Source organism: Pongo pygmaeus, chromosome 3 (assembly GCF_028885625.2).
Source record: "Pongo pygmaeus isolate AG05252 chromosome 3, NHGRI_mPonPyg2-v2.0_pri, whole genome shotgun sequence".
Lineage (NCBI taxonomy): Eukaryota > Metazoa > Chordata > Mammalia > Primates > Hominidae > Pongo > Pongo pygmaeus.
The window spans coordinates 4,998,644-5,015,555 of NC_072376.2; the positions used below are offsets into that span (position 1 = coordinate 4,998,644).

Sequence of the window (16,912 nt, forward strand, 5' to 3'; positions counted from 1 at the left end):
GGGTATAACAGCTTATCAGACTAGAGTTATCTCTGAAAACAATCTGTGGAATTATTATTATGAAATGTTCAAAGCAGGGCTTTTGGACTCAGGTTTGAGTTCAGATTCTTACTGTGTTATTTATGTTCTAGCTATATGACTGTGAGCAGATGATCAACCGGAGAGGCTTGGTGACTGTAGGCAGCCTTTCTGTGTCTGTCTCCTCACCTGCTACATGGGGGGTAATAACAGTACGTGCCTCCTAGCAATGTTGTGAAGAGCACATGAGTTCATGTATGTAATGGGCTTAGAACAGTGCCTGGCACTTGTAATTGCTATGTGAGGATTCGCTTAAAGAAAAGCAGGCTAAAAGCTGACACTGGAGTTCTTATTCCTCTGCTGTAGATGGGGCGCAGTGCATCTTCTCTGCGTTCTTGTGAGAATCAAATGAGGTATTGTATGTAGATGCCAGCACAATGCCTTTCACAGGATCTGTTGTGAGAAAATAGTCATTCTCTTCCTGTAGAAGTCACTCATTCGAAAACCTTTGCATGCTTTCTGTGCAGAATGTACTGCTAGGCTGCTGTCAGGTGTTTGGAGATAAACATAGCATGACACCTGCCTTTAACCAGTTGACTAGCTACCTTGAGGGGAAAAAAACCCCACAAAAACCCAAGTAATCCTTAAGGTCACTAAGTATCCAGTCATCAGTACAGCTGCTACAAGAGGAATGGATTTTGGTAATTAGGGAAGACTTCAGTGAGGGGGAGCCAACTAGGGTGTTTAATTAGAGAAGGCTGGAAGAAAGAGTGGGTGAGTATTAAGTATTTGGAAAGACTGTCAAGTAGAAAATATGGTTTATTTAGTCTGTGAAGATCCCAAAAAGGAGGAGCATTTCTAACAATTACAACTCTGCTATTGGGAGTATTTCGCTTTCTGAGGCGCTAGAGAGCTGTGTTTTGAGAATCTTTTGGTTACAGTTTCAGGTGAACAGAAAACCACACAGATTACCTTAACAACAACACAATGAAATGAAAATTGATTAGAAGGATACAAATATTTCTTGAATTCAAGTGCAGCCCAGTTTTCTGAGTAGCTAACAACAGGCCCGGGAAAGCCTCGGAGCATGGTCGGCATCTGAGACACTTGTTCTCTCACGGGGCTGCCTGCCTCTGAGTGTGCCGGCTTCTGAGGGTGTCGTCTCTGTGTGTTCGTCCTCCGGTGCTGGCTTCTGGCCTTTGCACCCGTGTACTTGCACTTGCCCTGGCTGCTGCATTTCTACATTTTCAGTTAAAGAGACCATCCCAACCGAATCCTATTTCTTAGTCTTCAGGCAAAAGATAGAGGAATGGAAGATCTGATTGACCGTCTTGGAATCGGGCCGTCCAATTAACCATAACCTAGTAGTAGGAGGTGGTGTACAGGGCCTTGCAGTATAGCAGTGGCTGCTGAAAGTCCCCCTTGTGGTTGAGGCTGCTGTTCTCAGAGGAGAGGACGGGCAGGTACCTTGGCCAGGGCCACGACAAACTCCCAGGCTCTGGAGGGTTTTGCGCAGAGGCCTCATGGTCGTACTGTAGAGGGAGCTCAGGTTTTAGGTGGCGAGTTAGGATTGATGCATCCTTAGGTTCTCTTCAGATATTTCCATGCTGTTAGGTGGAACCCAAGCAAAATCTCTTTCCCTTTTTAAATTAAATATGCATAGCATACATTTTACCTTTTTAACCCTTTTTTAGTATAAAATTTAGTGTCATTAGGTATATTCACCATCCATTTCCAGAACATTTTCATCATCCCAAACTGTTAACTCTGAACCCCATTAAATAATAACCCTACATTCTCACCACTAGCCCTTGGTAACCACTGTTCTACTTTCTGCCTCTATGAATTTGACCACTCTAAGTACTTCATTTAAGTAGATTCGTAATATTTGCCTCTTTTTGTCTATTTTAACATAATGTTTTCAAGGTTTGTTCATGTTGCAGCATGTATCTGAATTTTTTTCCTTTTAATGGATGAATTATATTTCATTGTATGTATATACCGCATTTCATTTATCCATTCGTCATTCATTTTCTACCTTTTGACATTTTGAATAATGCTATCAGCCCCCCGTCCCGCCTCCCCACCTCCATTTTTTTTTGAGAGTCGGGGTCTCACTCTGTTACCCAGGCTGGAGTGCATTGACTCAGTCATGGCTCACTGCAGCCTCAAACTCCTGGGCTCAAGTGATCCTCCTGCCTCAGCCTCTCAAAGTGCTGGGATTAAAGGCGTGAGCCAACATGCCTGGTCCATTTTTAAAGTATAGATGAGATTGCTTAGAATCAAGAAACTGGTTAATGAAAAAGACCTTAATTGAAAAGTGTACTTAGTCCAACTTCTTCATTTCATAGAAGGGAAAATTGCCCAGCTGGGAAGTGAACTGCTGGTGCCACATCTGCCTACTTTAAGCTCATTTACCATTTCTCTCCCACTTACCTAAAATGATGAGAGCTTTGATGGTACACGGCAGCCTCAGTATGGATCTTTAATCCCAAAGGATGTTGTAGACTTACAGAATAGTAGACTTGGAAGAATCCCACAGATCAGCGGCTCTCAAACTTTTTTGCTTAGGTTTTTTGCAGGAATCATTTTCATTATGCTTTTGTCAGTTGAGATGCATGACCTGTATGACTGACAATAGGTAAGTGATGAATAAATGAATGAAGATCTTAATGTAATTGCCTACATCAGCAGATCTCAGATCTCAAAGTTTTTGGTCTCAAAATATATTTTGAAGACCTTAAAGAGCTTTATTTATATGATTATATCTGTAGGTACTTACCATATTAGAATTAAAATTGGCAGATTTTAAGATATTTATTCATTAAAATATCAAACCTATTGCGTTAACATAAATAATATATATTTATGAAAAGCAACTGCATTTACCAAAACATGATAATTAGAAGAGTAGTATTGTTTTAGACTTTTGCAAGTATCTTTAGTATCTGGCCTAGAAGATAGCTGATTCTCATATTTACTTCTTCACTCAGACTGTGTGAGATATCATGGTGGAAGTGCGTGAAGAAAATCTGGGCTGGGCGCAGTGGTTCACGCCTGTAATCCCAGCACTTTGGGAGGCCGAGGTGGGCGGATCATGAGGTCAGGAGATCGAGACCATCCTGGCTAACATGGTGAAACCCTGTTTCTACTAAAAATACAAAAAAAAAAAAAAAAAAATTAGCCAGGCGTGGTGGTAGGCACCTGTAGTCCCAGCTGCTCGGGAGGCTGAGGCAGGAGAATGGCGTGAGCCCAGGAGGCAGAACTTGCAGTGAGCCGAGATTGCACCACTGCACTCCAGCCTGGGTGACAGAGCAAGACTCTGTCTCAAAAAAAAAAGAAAATCTGACCTCCCACAGATAGGTAGTTGGGAAGTTTTTCAGTAGCCTTTTCAGAAAATTGTAGACATTCTTCTTTGATGCTATACCAAAACTTGACAAGTGGCAGTTTCCTAACGGTTAGTTGTGATGTGGCATCTGAAGCTGTGCCATCCTCTGTTACATTAGAATAGTTTAGTTTATTTTGCACTTTAGGTGAATCTTTTACCCATACATGATTTTGTAACATCATGGTTCAGTGAGTTGTGCAGATCTTCCAAATAAATGTCAACATATGACATTATGCAATGTAAATCACATTTGTTCATGTCACTGCTGATCTCATTAGAAAAGCCTCCAGTATTAGGAGGCAGTAAGCTCTTATGGGGTGGATACAAAGTTTCAAAAATTATTTTTTCACTTGGAAGCTCAACTTTTATTCTTGGCCACAAATGCTGTCAGTTGTTTACCTTGAAGTGATGAGCTCATGTGTTCATTCTTGAGAACATGTTTGCCAGGTACTCAAGTCTGAGTCATTGCACTTTGCCTGTCATTCACTCTCTCCAGTAAAGATGGTGCTGCGTGCAGCAAGTGGCTTTGGGTGGTTTGGAACTCAAACACTCACAAGAGTGATTTTTCTCTAGACGACTGTGGTACTTCGTGTGCAGGAGGGCTTCATGCATGCTTCCCATGTCATTCAATGATACGTTAAAAAGGTGTGTGTTGATCAGGTGCAGTGGCTCATGCCTGTAATCCCAGCACTTTTGGAGGCCGAGACGGGTGGATCACAAGGTCAGGAGATCAAAACCATCCTGGCTAACACGGTGAAACCCCATCTCTACTAAAAATACGAAAAATTAGCCGAGCGCTGTGGTGGGCGCCTGTAGTCCCAGCTACTTGGGAGGCTGAGGCAGGAGAATGGCATGAACCTGGGAGGCGGAGCTTGCAGTGAGCCGAGATCAAGCCACTGCACTCCAGCCTGGGTGACACAGCGAGACTCCATCTCAAAAAAAAAAAAGGTGTGTCTTCAAAGGTTAGATTTAAGAAAAGCGATTATTTTTTACTGCTTTCTCAAAGACACTGCTAAGTGAAAGTGGTTTTTTTTTTTGTTGTTTTTTTTTTTTTGTTAAGAAGGATTCTCACTCTGTCTCCCAGGCTGGAGTGCAGTGGCGCGATCTCGGCTCACTGCAACTTCTGCCTCCCAGGTTCAAGCGATTCTTGTGCCCCAGCCTCCTGAGTAGCTGGGATTACAGGCACATGCCACCATGCCTGGCTAATTTTTGTATTTTTAGTAGAGATGGCCATGTTGGCCAGGCTGGTCTCGAACTCCTGACCTCAGGTGATCCGCCCGACTGGGTCTCCCAAAGTGCTGGGATTACAGACGTGAGCCACCGCGCCCAGCCCAAGTAGTTTTTTTTAAAAACAAACAAAAAAGAACTGAGTATATGGTGAAGGATATCATGACTGCTAGGATAGTTTGGTGTCACTTCCTTGATTCATGCTAAGATGCTAGCAGTTTTACCCTGGCATTTACACCATTAATGCAGAAAAAGGTGAGTAATGTCTTAGCATTCTGAAAATAGTTTGGGCCTCGGGCCTTGTGGGCTCCCTGAGAGGAAGAGTTCACATCCCCAGAGGCTAAGATCATCATCTACAAACTGCTGACCTAAGCCAGTATTGCAGTCTTGTGGATATCAGAGGAAAAGTCAAGTCTACCATCATTCTAGAAGGAAAAGGCATGGTGGGAAGTTAGCACCTGAACTTGTATTTACACCGGCCTCGGCATCTGGCATCCTTTGTGCTAACTGCATAAACATGCGCACAGTTGTCCTGGGCTGGAGCCAGCTTTACAAAAGCAGAGAGCTGGGTGTTGAGTTTCTGAAACCATGCCCTGCTGGTTATTAGAAAACTCTTTGGCATTTTAAACTCCCATCTCCTTCTTGACATTGAAATTTAATATCATGGAATTGACACCAAATGATGATGTCAGGCCTTTGGGTTGTCACACCATCTGTTGGCAGCCTGGCTTTGGAGCTTCTCCCAGTTGAATTTTGCTGCCTTAAAGCAGAAGCAAAGGAGTAGTGCATTTGTTAAGAAGAAGCTGCTTGAATCTTTTAGTGGACCTGCTTTCAGCAAACTTGTTTTTTAGGTCAGAATACTATATCCAGTGATCAAGCTAAACATGAAATGCTTCGAGTAAGACTCAGCAGTCATACTTTGACATTTGCAAATCACTGGGTCTAATAATACCCTTCTTCTCTTTTGTTGTCAGCAATGGAAGAGTTAATAGTTGAACTTCGTCTCTTTCTTGAACTCCTGGACCATGAATATCTAACTTCAACTGTCAGGGAGAAAAAGGCAGTGATAACCAACATTCTGTTGAGGATACAGTCATCCAAAGGTGAGTCTCATTCGATGCCTGCTTTTTCCTTTTTACAGTGTCTTGGCTTCTAAACCATCTTTAATTTTACCACCTTTCTAAAATATATTTATTTGTTCTTTAACTTACAAACTTATTTATTCATCAAGTTTTCATTAAGGGTTTACACTTGTACCAAGTTGTGCGTTGGCCTCCAGGTGTAGAAAGATAAAGCTTTGAAGGAGCTAATGGAATCGTGTGTTGGGAGTCCTCAGGGCAACCCCAGCATTTGGAGATTACCTGGAAGGACTCACAGGACTTGGCATCAGGTTGTTCTTCCTCGTGTGCAGGATGCACTGTAGCCGTAGTGAGGATGCACAGCCCGACTGGCAGATCGGAAGGGAGAAGATGTAGGCAGAACATGGAGGAACCCATATGCCAGCTTCTGTGTGCTCTGTCCCTCCCATGAGGGTCACACAGAGCACACTCTCTCCTCGGCAATAAAAATGAAGCAAGCTCTGTGCGACATTCCGTTCAGGCTCATCGGAGACTCAGTGCCCAGGGTTTTTACTTGGGTCTAGTCCTCTAGGCACCCTCTGCCTAGCACACACCAGAATTCCAGGAGAGGCAGGGTTTCAGCACAACCGCGTTGTTTACACAAACAGTTCAGGCACAGTGAACCACCCTTGTCCATCAGGGAATGGTGGGTGCACTTCTGAAATCCACATTCCCAGAGGCCAGCCAGGGCCAGCCTTGCAAGCAGGTCCCTCTAGAGAGAGCAGCCTTGGGTCTGTTAAGTTAACTCTTTCATGCACAGTGAGCAGGACAAAAAAAAAACAGGCAATAATAAAGCCTGTTAAGTACTGCTGTGGAGAGCATCAGAGCCTTATGAGAGCACCTGAGAAGCAAGTCCACACCAGTTGAGTGAGAGACCGGGGTGTTGGAGGGTCCGAGGGGCAGTTCCTGGATGATGTGATGTGAGAATCTTGAGGACTCTGTGGAGATAATCTGCCGGATGAGATGGAAGATTTTTCTTTTAAGCCTCTTTATTGAGATGTGATTCACAGGCCATACACTTCACAATTTAAAGTGTACAATTCATTTATACTTTTACATGAATTATTTTAGTATATGGAGCCATGTATGACACGATTAGATTTGCATTCTGGAAAGCTCACCTGGCCAGTCTGGAAGATGGGCTGAAGGATTTGGTAGCAGTTTGAACGTGGGTGGCTTGGGGAAACCTGGGTGGGCGATGGGGCCTGTCACTTAGATAAGAAAGCAGGATAGGGACCCTATTCTGGGGCAGTATGAAATATTAACTGTTTTTTTTCTTTGAGACAGGGTCTCACTGTGTTGCGCAGGCTGGAGTGCAGTGGTGTGATCACTGCTCACTGCAGCATTGACCTCCCAGGCTCAGGTGATCCTCCCACTGCAGCCTCCCTAGTAGCTGGGACTACATTTGTGCACACCGCAACACCCAGCTAGGTCATTTTTGTAGAGACAGAGTTTTGCTATGTTGTCCACGCTGGTCTCGAACTCCTGGGCTCAAGCAGTCTGCCTGCCTCGGCCTCCAAAAGTGCTGGGATTATAGGCATGAGCCACTGCGTCTGGCCTGAAATGTTCACTTCTGAAGTAATTTTGTTACTTCCCTGCTCAGACTCTTTCATCTGTCAGCCTTTGCCTCTGGTCACAATCCAGACTTCTTCGGCCATCCCACAAGGCCCTTTATCATAGGTGGTTATGAGTACGAACTCCAAAGTTAAACTAGCTTTTTGATTCTGGCCCTACCTGTTACCAAACGTGCGACCTTTCACGGGTTACTTACGCTTTTTATACTTGAGTTTCCTCCTTGTATAAAAAGGGCTAATGGTAGTATTGACCTCATGGGATGTTGTGAGGATTGAATGAGATGGTATAAAATATTTCCAAACAGTGCCTGATGCATAGTAAACATGTCAGCTATTGATGACCGTTTGCTTTCCCCTGATTTCCTGTCCTCTTTTCCTCCGCACAGTGAGCTCCAGTACTGGTCTCTTCATGCCTCCTTCTGGATGAATCTCCTGATATTTTTCAATTCATGAATTCTTTCTTCAGCTCTTTAATTTGCTTTAAACCTATCTATTGATTTTGTGTGTGTGTGTGTGTCATTTATCCTTTTCCTTTCTTGCTTTTGTTTGTTTGTTTGTTTGCAGTCCTCTACTGAAGTTCTTTTCTCCATTGCAGCTCCTGGAGATCAGGCACTGGGGCTTTTCATGTTTCAGTTCCTGGCCTCTAGTGTAGTACTGGACCCATTATAGGCGATCGTTGTTAAGTCAGTATTTTTACAGGCCTGTCCAAGTGAGTGTTAGGCATATAAATAGTACTGTGCCCAAATTAAAACTTGTTTCTTCCTCTTTCCTGCCTTCACTGTATCGTGTACATCACCTTTCCTAGTAGTTCGTTGTGTATGTATTTGTCTTTCCAACTTAAATATGAGTGCCCAAGACGTGTGAGCTTGTATCAGTCATGTCTTCCATACAGTATGTCTATTACAGTATCTGACTTTAAGAAGATACTTAATTAAAATTTATTGATTCCCAGAAGGCGTCTATCCTGTTACTACATGGGTAAGTCCTGCCTGCCCTGAGTAGAAGTTGAGGGGGAGCAGCTTTCCCTTTGAGACGTAGCATGGCACTGAGGAGCATGCAGGCTCTGGCGCTAGTGCTGCCATTTCCATCTATGAGTGCTTTCATTCATTTCTTACACCCCTTCCCCTTCCCCTTCCCTCCATCCATCCCTCCCTTCCTTCCTTCCTCTTTTCTTTTCCTCTTTTCCTTTCCTCTTTTCTCTTTTCTTTCCCTTTCTCTTTCTCTTTTCTTTTTTCTTTTCTTTCCCTTTCCCTTTCCCTTTCTTTTTCTTTTCTTTTCTTTTTTTTTCTTTCCCTTTCCCTTTCCCTTTCTCTTTCTTTCTCTTTTCTTTTCTCTTTTCTTTCCCTTTCCTTTCCCTTTCCCTTTCTCTTTCTCTTTCTCTTTTCTTTTCTTTTCTTTCATTTTATTTAAGCTGTCGGTTCTTCACCTGTAAAATGGAGAGAATAATACCTAACCTTGCAGGACTGTTGTAAAGGATTAGAGAAAATAAATATTTGCAAAGTGTTCAACACAGCATTCAGGAACTGACAGATGCTAGTGGTACCATTCTCATCCCCATCCTCATCCAGTTCTGTGGTTCTGGTTAATTCTTACAGGTTTGGATGTGAAGGACCATGCTCAGAAGCAGGAGACCGCTAACAGCCTGCCGGCCCCTCCTCAGATGCCCCTGCCGGAGATCCCTCAGCCCTGGCTGGTGAGTCAAGGTCCCACCATCTCAGTGGTCGTCGCTGGAGGCCTGGGGGTACTTACGGGCTCCAGGGGCCTGTGATGGAAGCCCAGTGTGGAAGAATGGAGCCCTTATTTTGCTCGAGGCACTCCTTTGAGTATGTTTCTAGGGCTGAGAAGCTATTAGTGATAGCTAGTTGGTAGACTCTAAGTGTAGCCTCCCCTTAGGAAGCTAGCATTTCTTTGCACTGCCTCACACCACTGTAAATTACCTATAGCAGGAATTACAGGGCCATAGACATCTTTTCTTACGTCAGATTAAGAAAAACAAAAATTAGGGGATTTAGAAGATAAAAGTATCTGTAGACCTTGTGGACTTGACTCTTTTCTGAGTTAATTCTGAAGTTGAATACCTTATTCTGAAACTTTAATAGTCGTTGTTGGACTTCTTTTGGGGTTAACTATCCATATTTTTTCCAAGAGAGAAAAATATGTACATATTTCGGGAATGTGTACTTTAGTGTTATGCATTCAAATTCAAAGTTTGTTTTTTTAAAAAATCTGGCGATGCCCACATATGCAAACTTTTATGTACCATTCAGCTTTTTCTATATTTGGCTGTTTTCTAACTTGTTTACTCGGGGAATTCAGAGTGTCATTCAAAGTTCGGGCAAAATCAGTAGCAATTCTCTTTCTGCGTTTGCTTTCAGTGTGAATCATCTGATGGTCTCTCGGCCAGGATAGGAACGGTGGGAAGGCAGGGCCGTTTCTCGTTCACCCCCGCCTCTGCCTGGGCCTGGCACAGTGCTCAGGAGTCTTGGAGGGACTCAGGGCTTCTCACTGCAGTGGGCACAGAGGGAAACGAGCACTTACTGGGTTCCTGCCACACACCACCATAAATTACAACTCATTAACTCCCACAACTCGGCCTCAAAGAACCCCTAACACTTCTTATCAGGGGAAGCGTATGTACACCTATTTTTCAGAGAAGGAAGCTGAGGCTCAGTGAAGGTGTGTGGTTTGCTCAACATCATAAAATAAGTAGAGAGGGCAGAGATTGCAACATTTATTTCAAATTCATGCTTTTCTCAACAATACTAGTTCAGAGGTGTGGCAGCAAATCAGACGCAAGCGTGCCTCAGACAGGAGGAGACTGTTAGCATTGAGCCTGTCCACCGAAGTGGAGTCCAGGGAGGACGCAGGGCACAGGGGCAGTTCAGGAGCAAGGCTGCCTGCTTCCCACCCCCACGCTGCCTCAGACTCCTTGTATGATTTGGGGAGATTAATGTAACCTCTGTGCCTCAGGATTATCCAGGAGATGGAAAGAGCAAATATATCTCAAGTGCTTAGGATGTATTTAAGTCCTGCACTCTAATCACTCCTCAGAGCGGCGCTTCTCAAACTTTAGCCTTCAACTAACCACCTGGCCATCTTAAAGTGCAGACTCTGGTTCACTAGGTGTGGATGGGGACTTTGATGCTGCCCTTCTCTCTTCCCTCCCCTCCCCTCCCCTCCCCTCCCCCCCTCCCCCCCGCCCTCCCCTCCCCCCCGCCCTCCCCTCCCCCTGCCCTCCCCTCCCCCTGCCCTCCCCTCCCCCCTCCCCCCTGCCCTCCCCTCCCCCCTCCCCCCTGCCCTCCCCTCCCCCCTCCCCCCTCCCCTTCCCTCCCCCCCTTCCCCTCCCCTCCTCCCCTCCCCTCCCCTCTCCTCCCCTCTTTCATCTTTCCTCCACAGGGTCTTGCTCTGTCACCCAGGCTGGAGTGCATTGGCACATTCATAGCTCACTACAGCCTCAACATCTTGGACTCAAGCAATCCTCCCTCCTCAGCCTCCCAAGTAGCTGGGATTGCAGGTGTGAGCCACCATGCCCAGCCAAATGTTTAATTTTTTTTTTTAATAGAAAAAATTAGTAGACTGTGTTGCTGTCTTGAACTCCAGGCCTTCAGTGATCCTCCTGCCTTGGCCCCCCAAAATGCTAGGATTACAGGTGTGACCCACCCCACCTGGCCTCATTTGCTGTTTTTAGATATAATGTGATATTAAAGTCCAGAAATATATCATTGTTATTTTAAAAGATGAAGAGCTAGATGGGAAATCAGTAGTTCCTCCATTTTCTGGCTTCTTCTTCTGGTTTATTTTCATTTTTTCTTTGTAAGATTGTCTGGAATCTCTGGCTCCCCTGTGATGGGTCTTATATTTCATCATCACATTGCATATTGGGAAAGATGTTCTGAGATGGAGGGGGAACTGAGAACAGTTAGAAGCAGCTGGGGCCGGGTGCGGTGGCTCACGCCTGTCATCCCAGCACTTTGGGAGGCCGAGGTGGGTGGATCGCCTGAGCTCAGGAGTTCAAGGCTAGCCTGGGCAACATAGCAAAACCCCATCTGTACAAGAAATACAAAAATTAGCCGGGTGTGGTGGTGTGCAGCTGTAGTCCAGCTACTTGGGAGGCTGAGGTGGGAGGATCACTTGAGCCCGGGAGGCAGAGGTTGCCGTAAGCCAAGATTGCGCCACTGCACTGCAGCCTGGGTGACAGAGCGAGACTCTGTCTCAAAAAAACCAAAAACCTGCTGGGCACGGTGGCTCACACCTGCAATCCCAGCACTTTGGGAGGCCGAGGTGGGTGGATCACCTGAGGTCAGGAGTTCGAGACCAGCCTGGCCACCATGGTGAAACCCCCGTCTCTACTAAAAATAAAAAACTAGCTGGGCATGGTGTTGGGTGCCTGTAATCCCAGCTACTTGGGAGGCTGAGGCAGGAGAATCGCTTGAACCCAGTAGGCGGAGGTTGCAGTGAGCCAAGATTGAGCCACTGCACTCCAGCCTGCGTAACAAGACCGAGACTCCATCTCAAAAAACAAAACAAAACAAGACCACAGAACCAAACCAAAACAAAATAAGCAGCTGGAAGAGTCGCAGGGGTCCTGTGACTGTCGTGGACTCTTCTCTAGTGCTGCTGCAGTGCCCTCTCACCTGCTGTGGACCAAACTGCATGTCCCTGATGTGCCACCTGGGTGGAACGGAGGGATGCCAGTTTCAGATGAAGAGTTCTCATGACTGGTCAGCATTTTCTACCATTTTCAACCATTGAATGATCGATTCATTTCTGTGTTGTCTTCTTCCAGTGTGGTTTATTACTTATTCATTCATTCATCCTCTTTCTCCCTCTCTCGTCCTCTCTCCTTGTCTCTTGCTGTCCCCTGGCCTGTGATCTGCTCCTGCCTTTGGTGGGAAAATGGTTGTGGCAAACTAGCCTGGGTTAAAGTATATATGAGGCCCTTCTACTGGTATAGTCAGAACTGGTCAATCAAAAATGTTGGTTAAGGTGAGAAAATTTTAAAAAGGTATACATGACATGTGCTTTAAATATGTTAAGTTTAAATGAATGATTTAAGTGTTGGAATTACAGGCGTGAGCTACCATACCCAGCCTAAATGAATCCTTTTTGAGTAACAGTTTGCCAGTGGGTAATTTCTTCTTCCTGGTGCTTAGTGCGTGAGTATCAAGGTAATTTTTCCCTGGACACCTAAGCCATGCTTACTCGCTATAAAACTACTGTGTTTTGATGTAGGACCGAGGGCCACATTCTTTGGTGTGTTGCTACTTAGGAGGTTCTGTTTGTCTTTTCTGTGTAATCTGTACATATGATTACATTGTAATTTCCAGTTTTTGTAATACAATCTGAGTTTAGAATCCCTAGAATTTTATGAATGTTGCCTTTTCTTTTTTTTTTTAATAGTTGATGTCCCCACATCTAATTGTATAGCTTTTTTAGGTACTTTTGTTTGTTTAAGAGTCAGGTCCTTACTTTGTTGCCCAGGCTGGAGTGCAGTGGCACGATCATAGCTCACTGCAGCCTTGAATTCCTGTGCTCAAGCAATCCTCCCGCCTAGGCCTCCCAAACTGCTGGAATTACAGGCATGAGCCACTGTGCCCTGCCTAGTTTGTTTTAACTGAACCTTTCTAAAGCATCTCAGAGAATCATCAACTCGGCTTTTGCACTCATTTTTTTAATTGGTTTATTATGTAATGGTCAAATTAAAGTAAATAATTATGGTAATAAGAATTTAAAGAACAAAGCTGACTCTTGGTAAATACACAATTCAACAGGTAGGACAGTTTTTGTGGGCACCCCAGGGAGGAGCCTGTCACCCTGAATGTTTAGCCTTTTAGGGATTTCAGGGTATTTTACAGAGGGAATAGAGAACAGCCGTCAACTCCGTAAGTCAAGGAGGTAGAGCTTGGTTAAAGATAGCTTGACTGTAGTTTTCTGATAGTTTTATAGTGAATTTGGGATTCAGCAAGTCAGCTAGTCACTAAGTACGTTAAGTTTGCCTCTAGTGAATTGGCTTTGGGCTAGTTGGCTGTTTCGCTGTTGACGAATTGACTTTCAAGAGAATTTGCTTATTGTGGGGTCAAGACAGAACTGGTAGGCAGCTGTGCCAGGCAGAGGGTGTGCTGTAAATTAAAGTACAAGCCAGGAAAACAGCCAGGTATACTAGGAACGTTGCCGGTGGCTCTGCCTTGCTGTCATGGGATTTGGGCAGGAAATCCACACATGAGGCCAGAATTCTCTGCAGGGGCTATATTACAGAGGACCTTTGGGTTGTGATGAGAAGTTGGGAATGTGTCGTGAAAGCAACAGTAAGCCATTGAAGGGCTCTTTTAGTGTACGATTTACTTCAGCTAGGTTCTATTTCCCATGCATTGAACCACAAGCGCACTTTATTTTTATCTCTTTTGTGGCATGAATTGAATATTGCCTTTTGTCATAGTGTTTTGTGTTATAAGCTCTTTAACAAATAAGGTTATCTTTTACCTTTTTATCCTTTTTAGTGCCTAATAGTGCTTCATACCTTTATTCAATAGTTAATAAAGCCTGAGGTGCCCTGTGTGACATGGTGCTTCTTTCCCCCTGGCTGATGTGTCTTTGGAAGTGCTTGCAGGAGAGTAGATGTGTGTGTGTAGTGCGGAAATCTTGAACTTCTGAATTTTTGAAGTCACAAATGTGGGATGTAGCATGTTTCACACTTTGCTTTATCTCCCTGGTTTTTCAAGGGGAGACTCGGATAGGCTAAAATATGCATCTATTCAAAAAACTGTTTGTGGGAAGAGCTGTGCTTTTCTTTTCTTTTCTTTTTTCTTTTCTCTTCTCTTCTCTTCTCTTTTCTTTTCTTCTTTCTTTTTTTTTTTTTTTTTTTTTTTGAGACAGTCTCACTTTGTCGCCCAGGCTGGAGTGCAGCGGCGCGATCTGGGCTCACTGCAACCTCTGCTTCCCTGGTTCATGCGATTTTCCCACCTCAGCCTCCCAAGTAGCTGGGACTACAGGCACGCACCAGCATGTCCAGCTAATTTTTTTGTATTTTTAGTAGAGACAGGGTTTTCACCATGTTGCCCAGGCTGGTTTCAAACTCCTGGGCTCAGGCAGTCCACACACCCCGGCCTCCTAAAGTGTTAGGATTACAGGTGTGAGCCACCACGCCTGGCTTTTCAAAAGATTCTTGACTTTGTTTCAAGGGAGACCTGTGCAGCTATCAGACTGATTACATTTCGTTTGCAGCAAGTGCTAAAAGAGCGTTTGAAAAGGTGAGCCCCGAGGTCCTGGGAAATGGATCCCATCTGTGCTGACGCTGGCTGCCGTGACCCACTGCCTAGCTCGCAAGCAGCCGGCTTGCTAAAAGGGTCTAACTGGATAAGCGCTGTTTGTGCTGCTCCCCCACCCTTCTTCAGCATAGCATTGTGTCTAAACATGGGGTATCTCAGATCTTCGTGGCTCAGGAGAAAAAAGAGCAAGCTAGGCTCCTTTTGGGGTTGTCATGCAGTACATACAACTCTAGATCAAGGCATTTTCTGGACATATTTTCATTTGGTAAACAGCCTGAGGTTATATCGTGTTTCAAGGGATAGCAGAGTGAGCAACTTAATTCGCTGGTATTTTAGGGCCAGAGCTTATGTAAATGTAATGCCTTTTTATGCCAGCAGATTACAGCCAAGTTTCCTTTTATTGTGGTAAAATATCCATAGCATAAAATTTACCATTTTAACCATTTTAAGTGTACGGTTCAATACACTTAAAATAACGGTTAAGTATCATGAAGTACATTCATAGTGTTGTGGAACCATCACCACCATCCAGCTCCCTACTTTATCCCAAATGGAAACTCTGTGCCCCTTAAACACTAACTTCCCATTCTCCCCCCACCCTCGCCACCAACTCCTGCCCCTGGCATCCACGTCTCTAGGAGACCGTGAAGTTTTTTGTTTGTTTTTTTGAGACAGAGTCTCATTCTGTTGCTTAGGCTGGAGTGCAGTGGCATGATCACAGCTCACTGCAGCCTTGACCTCCCAGGCTCAAGCGATCCTCTTACCTCAGCCTCCTGAGTAGCTGGGACTACAGATGTACACCATCACGCCTGGCTAATTTTTGTATTTTTTGTGGAGACGGAGTTTTTCCATGTTTCCCAGGCTAGTCTTGAACTCCTCCTGGGCTTAAGTGATTCTCCCACCTCACCCTCCTGAGTAGTGGGAACTGCAGATGTGAGCCACCACACTCGGCCTGGAACAGTGAAATTTTGATACCAGGCGTTACCATCTTCCCATCGATGCATTTCACCCTTTCTCAGGCACCTTCACAGCAACCTTGTTATCTCTGTTTGACAGATGACATTACGAGGCTCTTTGAGATTATGTGGCAACGTTGGCTCTTTTACCAGTTGCAGAGTTGGGGCTAAAGCCCACGATTTAAAACAAGAAAATCATTCATTTTCCTGTGGCGTAAGATGTGACCCTTTGGTGGATGTGAGCCATCTTGTTTGTCTTTTTCACCCGTCTTTCAGGAATCTCAGAGTTTTGGCTCATGTATAATCCCAGTGGCATCTTTGTTTTCAATTCGCTTTATGGCTGGATTCCACTGTATCCTGTTTCCGCCCCTGGTGGGCCGCCTCGCCTTCCATCTGGATGCCTGCCTGCTGATGGAAAAGGGAGGGGAGATGACATGGCCCCACAGGGCTTTCATTCTTTGTCATGCATAAGTAAAAGGAGAGAAACTTTAAGAAAATATGTGAGACAGTCTTCCCAGTGTTTACTCAAGCGCTGTGTGGAATGCAGACTTAGCAGTGATCACAATGGAATGGGGTGTAATTTGGATAAAGACTTGCATTTTGCCAAGAAGAGTATGTACTCAGAATTCTTAGTGTTAGGATTGAAACCATTTTTGCAGCTTAAACTATAAAATTTTATTATCCTCAGTTTCCCTCAGCAGCATGGATTCCTTCCTGCAGATGAGCAGCGAGCAGCACAGGAGTTTAGATTATGGCACGAATGCTGTAGGGTGCTGCTAAAATACCCACACTGGTTAGAAAAGGGTTTCGCCAATATGTGATAGAATTGGAACTTGAGCCCTGATTTTCTTATTTCAGATTATTTATTTTTTGGCTGTTACTCTTAACAGATTTTAATCCCTTTTACCAGAAAAACAGAATCTGGAGGTGTCACTGTATTTATAAAATTAAAGTCAGAAAGGGATTCCAAATCCTAGGTGTATGTATTTCCCAGCTAAGATCAGCTCTCGTCATTTATTGGTGTTTCCCTGGAAAGGACTAAGCAACAGATGGGGCAAGGGTAGGGAAGAAGGTGAGGAGCAGCAGACAGAGGGTGGAGTGCCTGCTACGAGGCGAGTGAGGCAGGCGAGGCAAGCGGCAGTGGAAGGCGTGAAGGTGCTGGGTCTGCCTTGGGCGCGGGGAGGGGAGTCTTCCTAAGAAATGACGTGTCTGCTTGTGCTGTGTGATATGGGAGCAAAAGGTCTGGACCCATGCAGTCTTGCTTGTTCAGTTCGTTGGTTCCCTCCTTACATCTTGTCTGCTCAGCCCGCTGCGCCTTACGTAGGAGCTGAGGCTGCAGGAGCGATGGATGTCGCGCAGTTGTGCC

At 44.8% G+C, this 16,912-nt stretch overlaps 1 protein-coding gene across 8 annotated transcripts in view; it reads left to right on the top strand.

Moving 5' to 3' along the window:
- AFAP1 (actin filament associated protein 1) overlaps positions 1 to 16,912 on the top strand; it is a 179,911-nt gene that overhangs the window by 61,170 nt on the left and 101,829 nt on the right. For 6 of the 8 annotated variants that reach the window (XM_054484910.2, XM_054484904.2, XM_054484908.2 and 3 more), the window contains exons 2-3: positions 5,608 to 5,736; positions 8,921 to 9,018. In XM_054484910.2, coding sequence (XP_054340885.1) covers positions 5,610 to 5,736; positions 8,921 to 9,018 — 225 coding nt within the window. In that variant the 5' untranslated portion in view covers positions 5,608 to 5,609. Of the gene's footprint in view, positions 1 to 5,055; positions 5,485 to 5,607; positions 5,737 to 8,920; positions 9,019 to 16,912 lie in introns of those variants that run through there. The other 2 variants (XM_063663481.1, XM_063663479.1) reach the window with 2 other exon arrangements.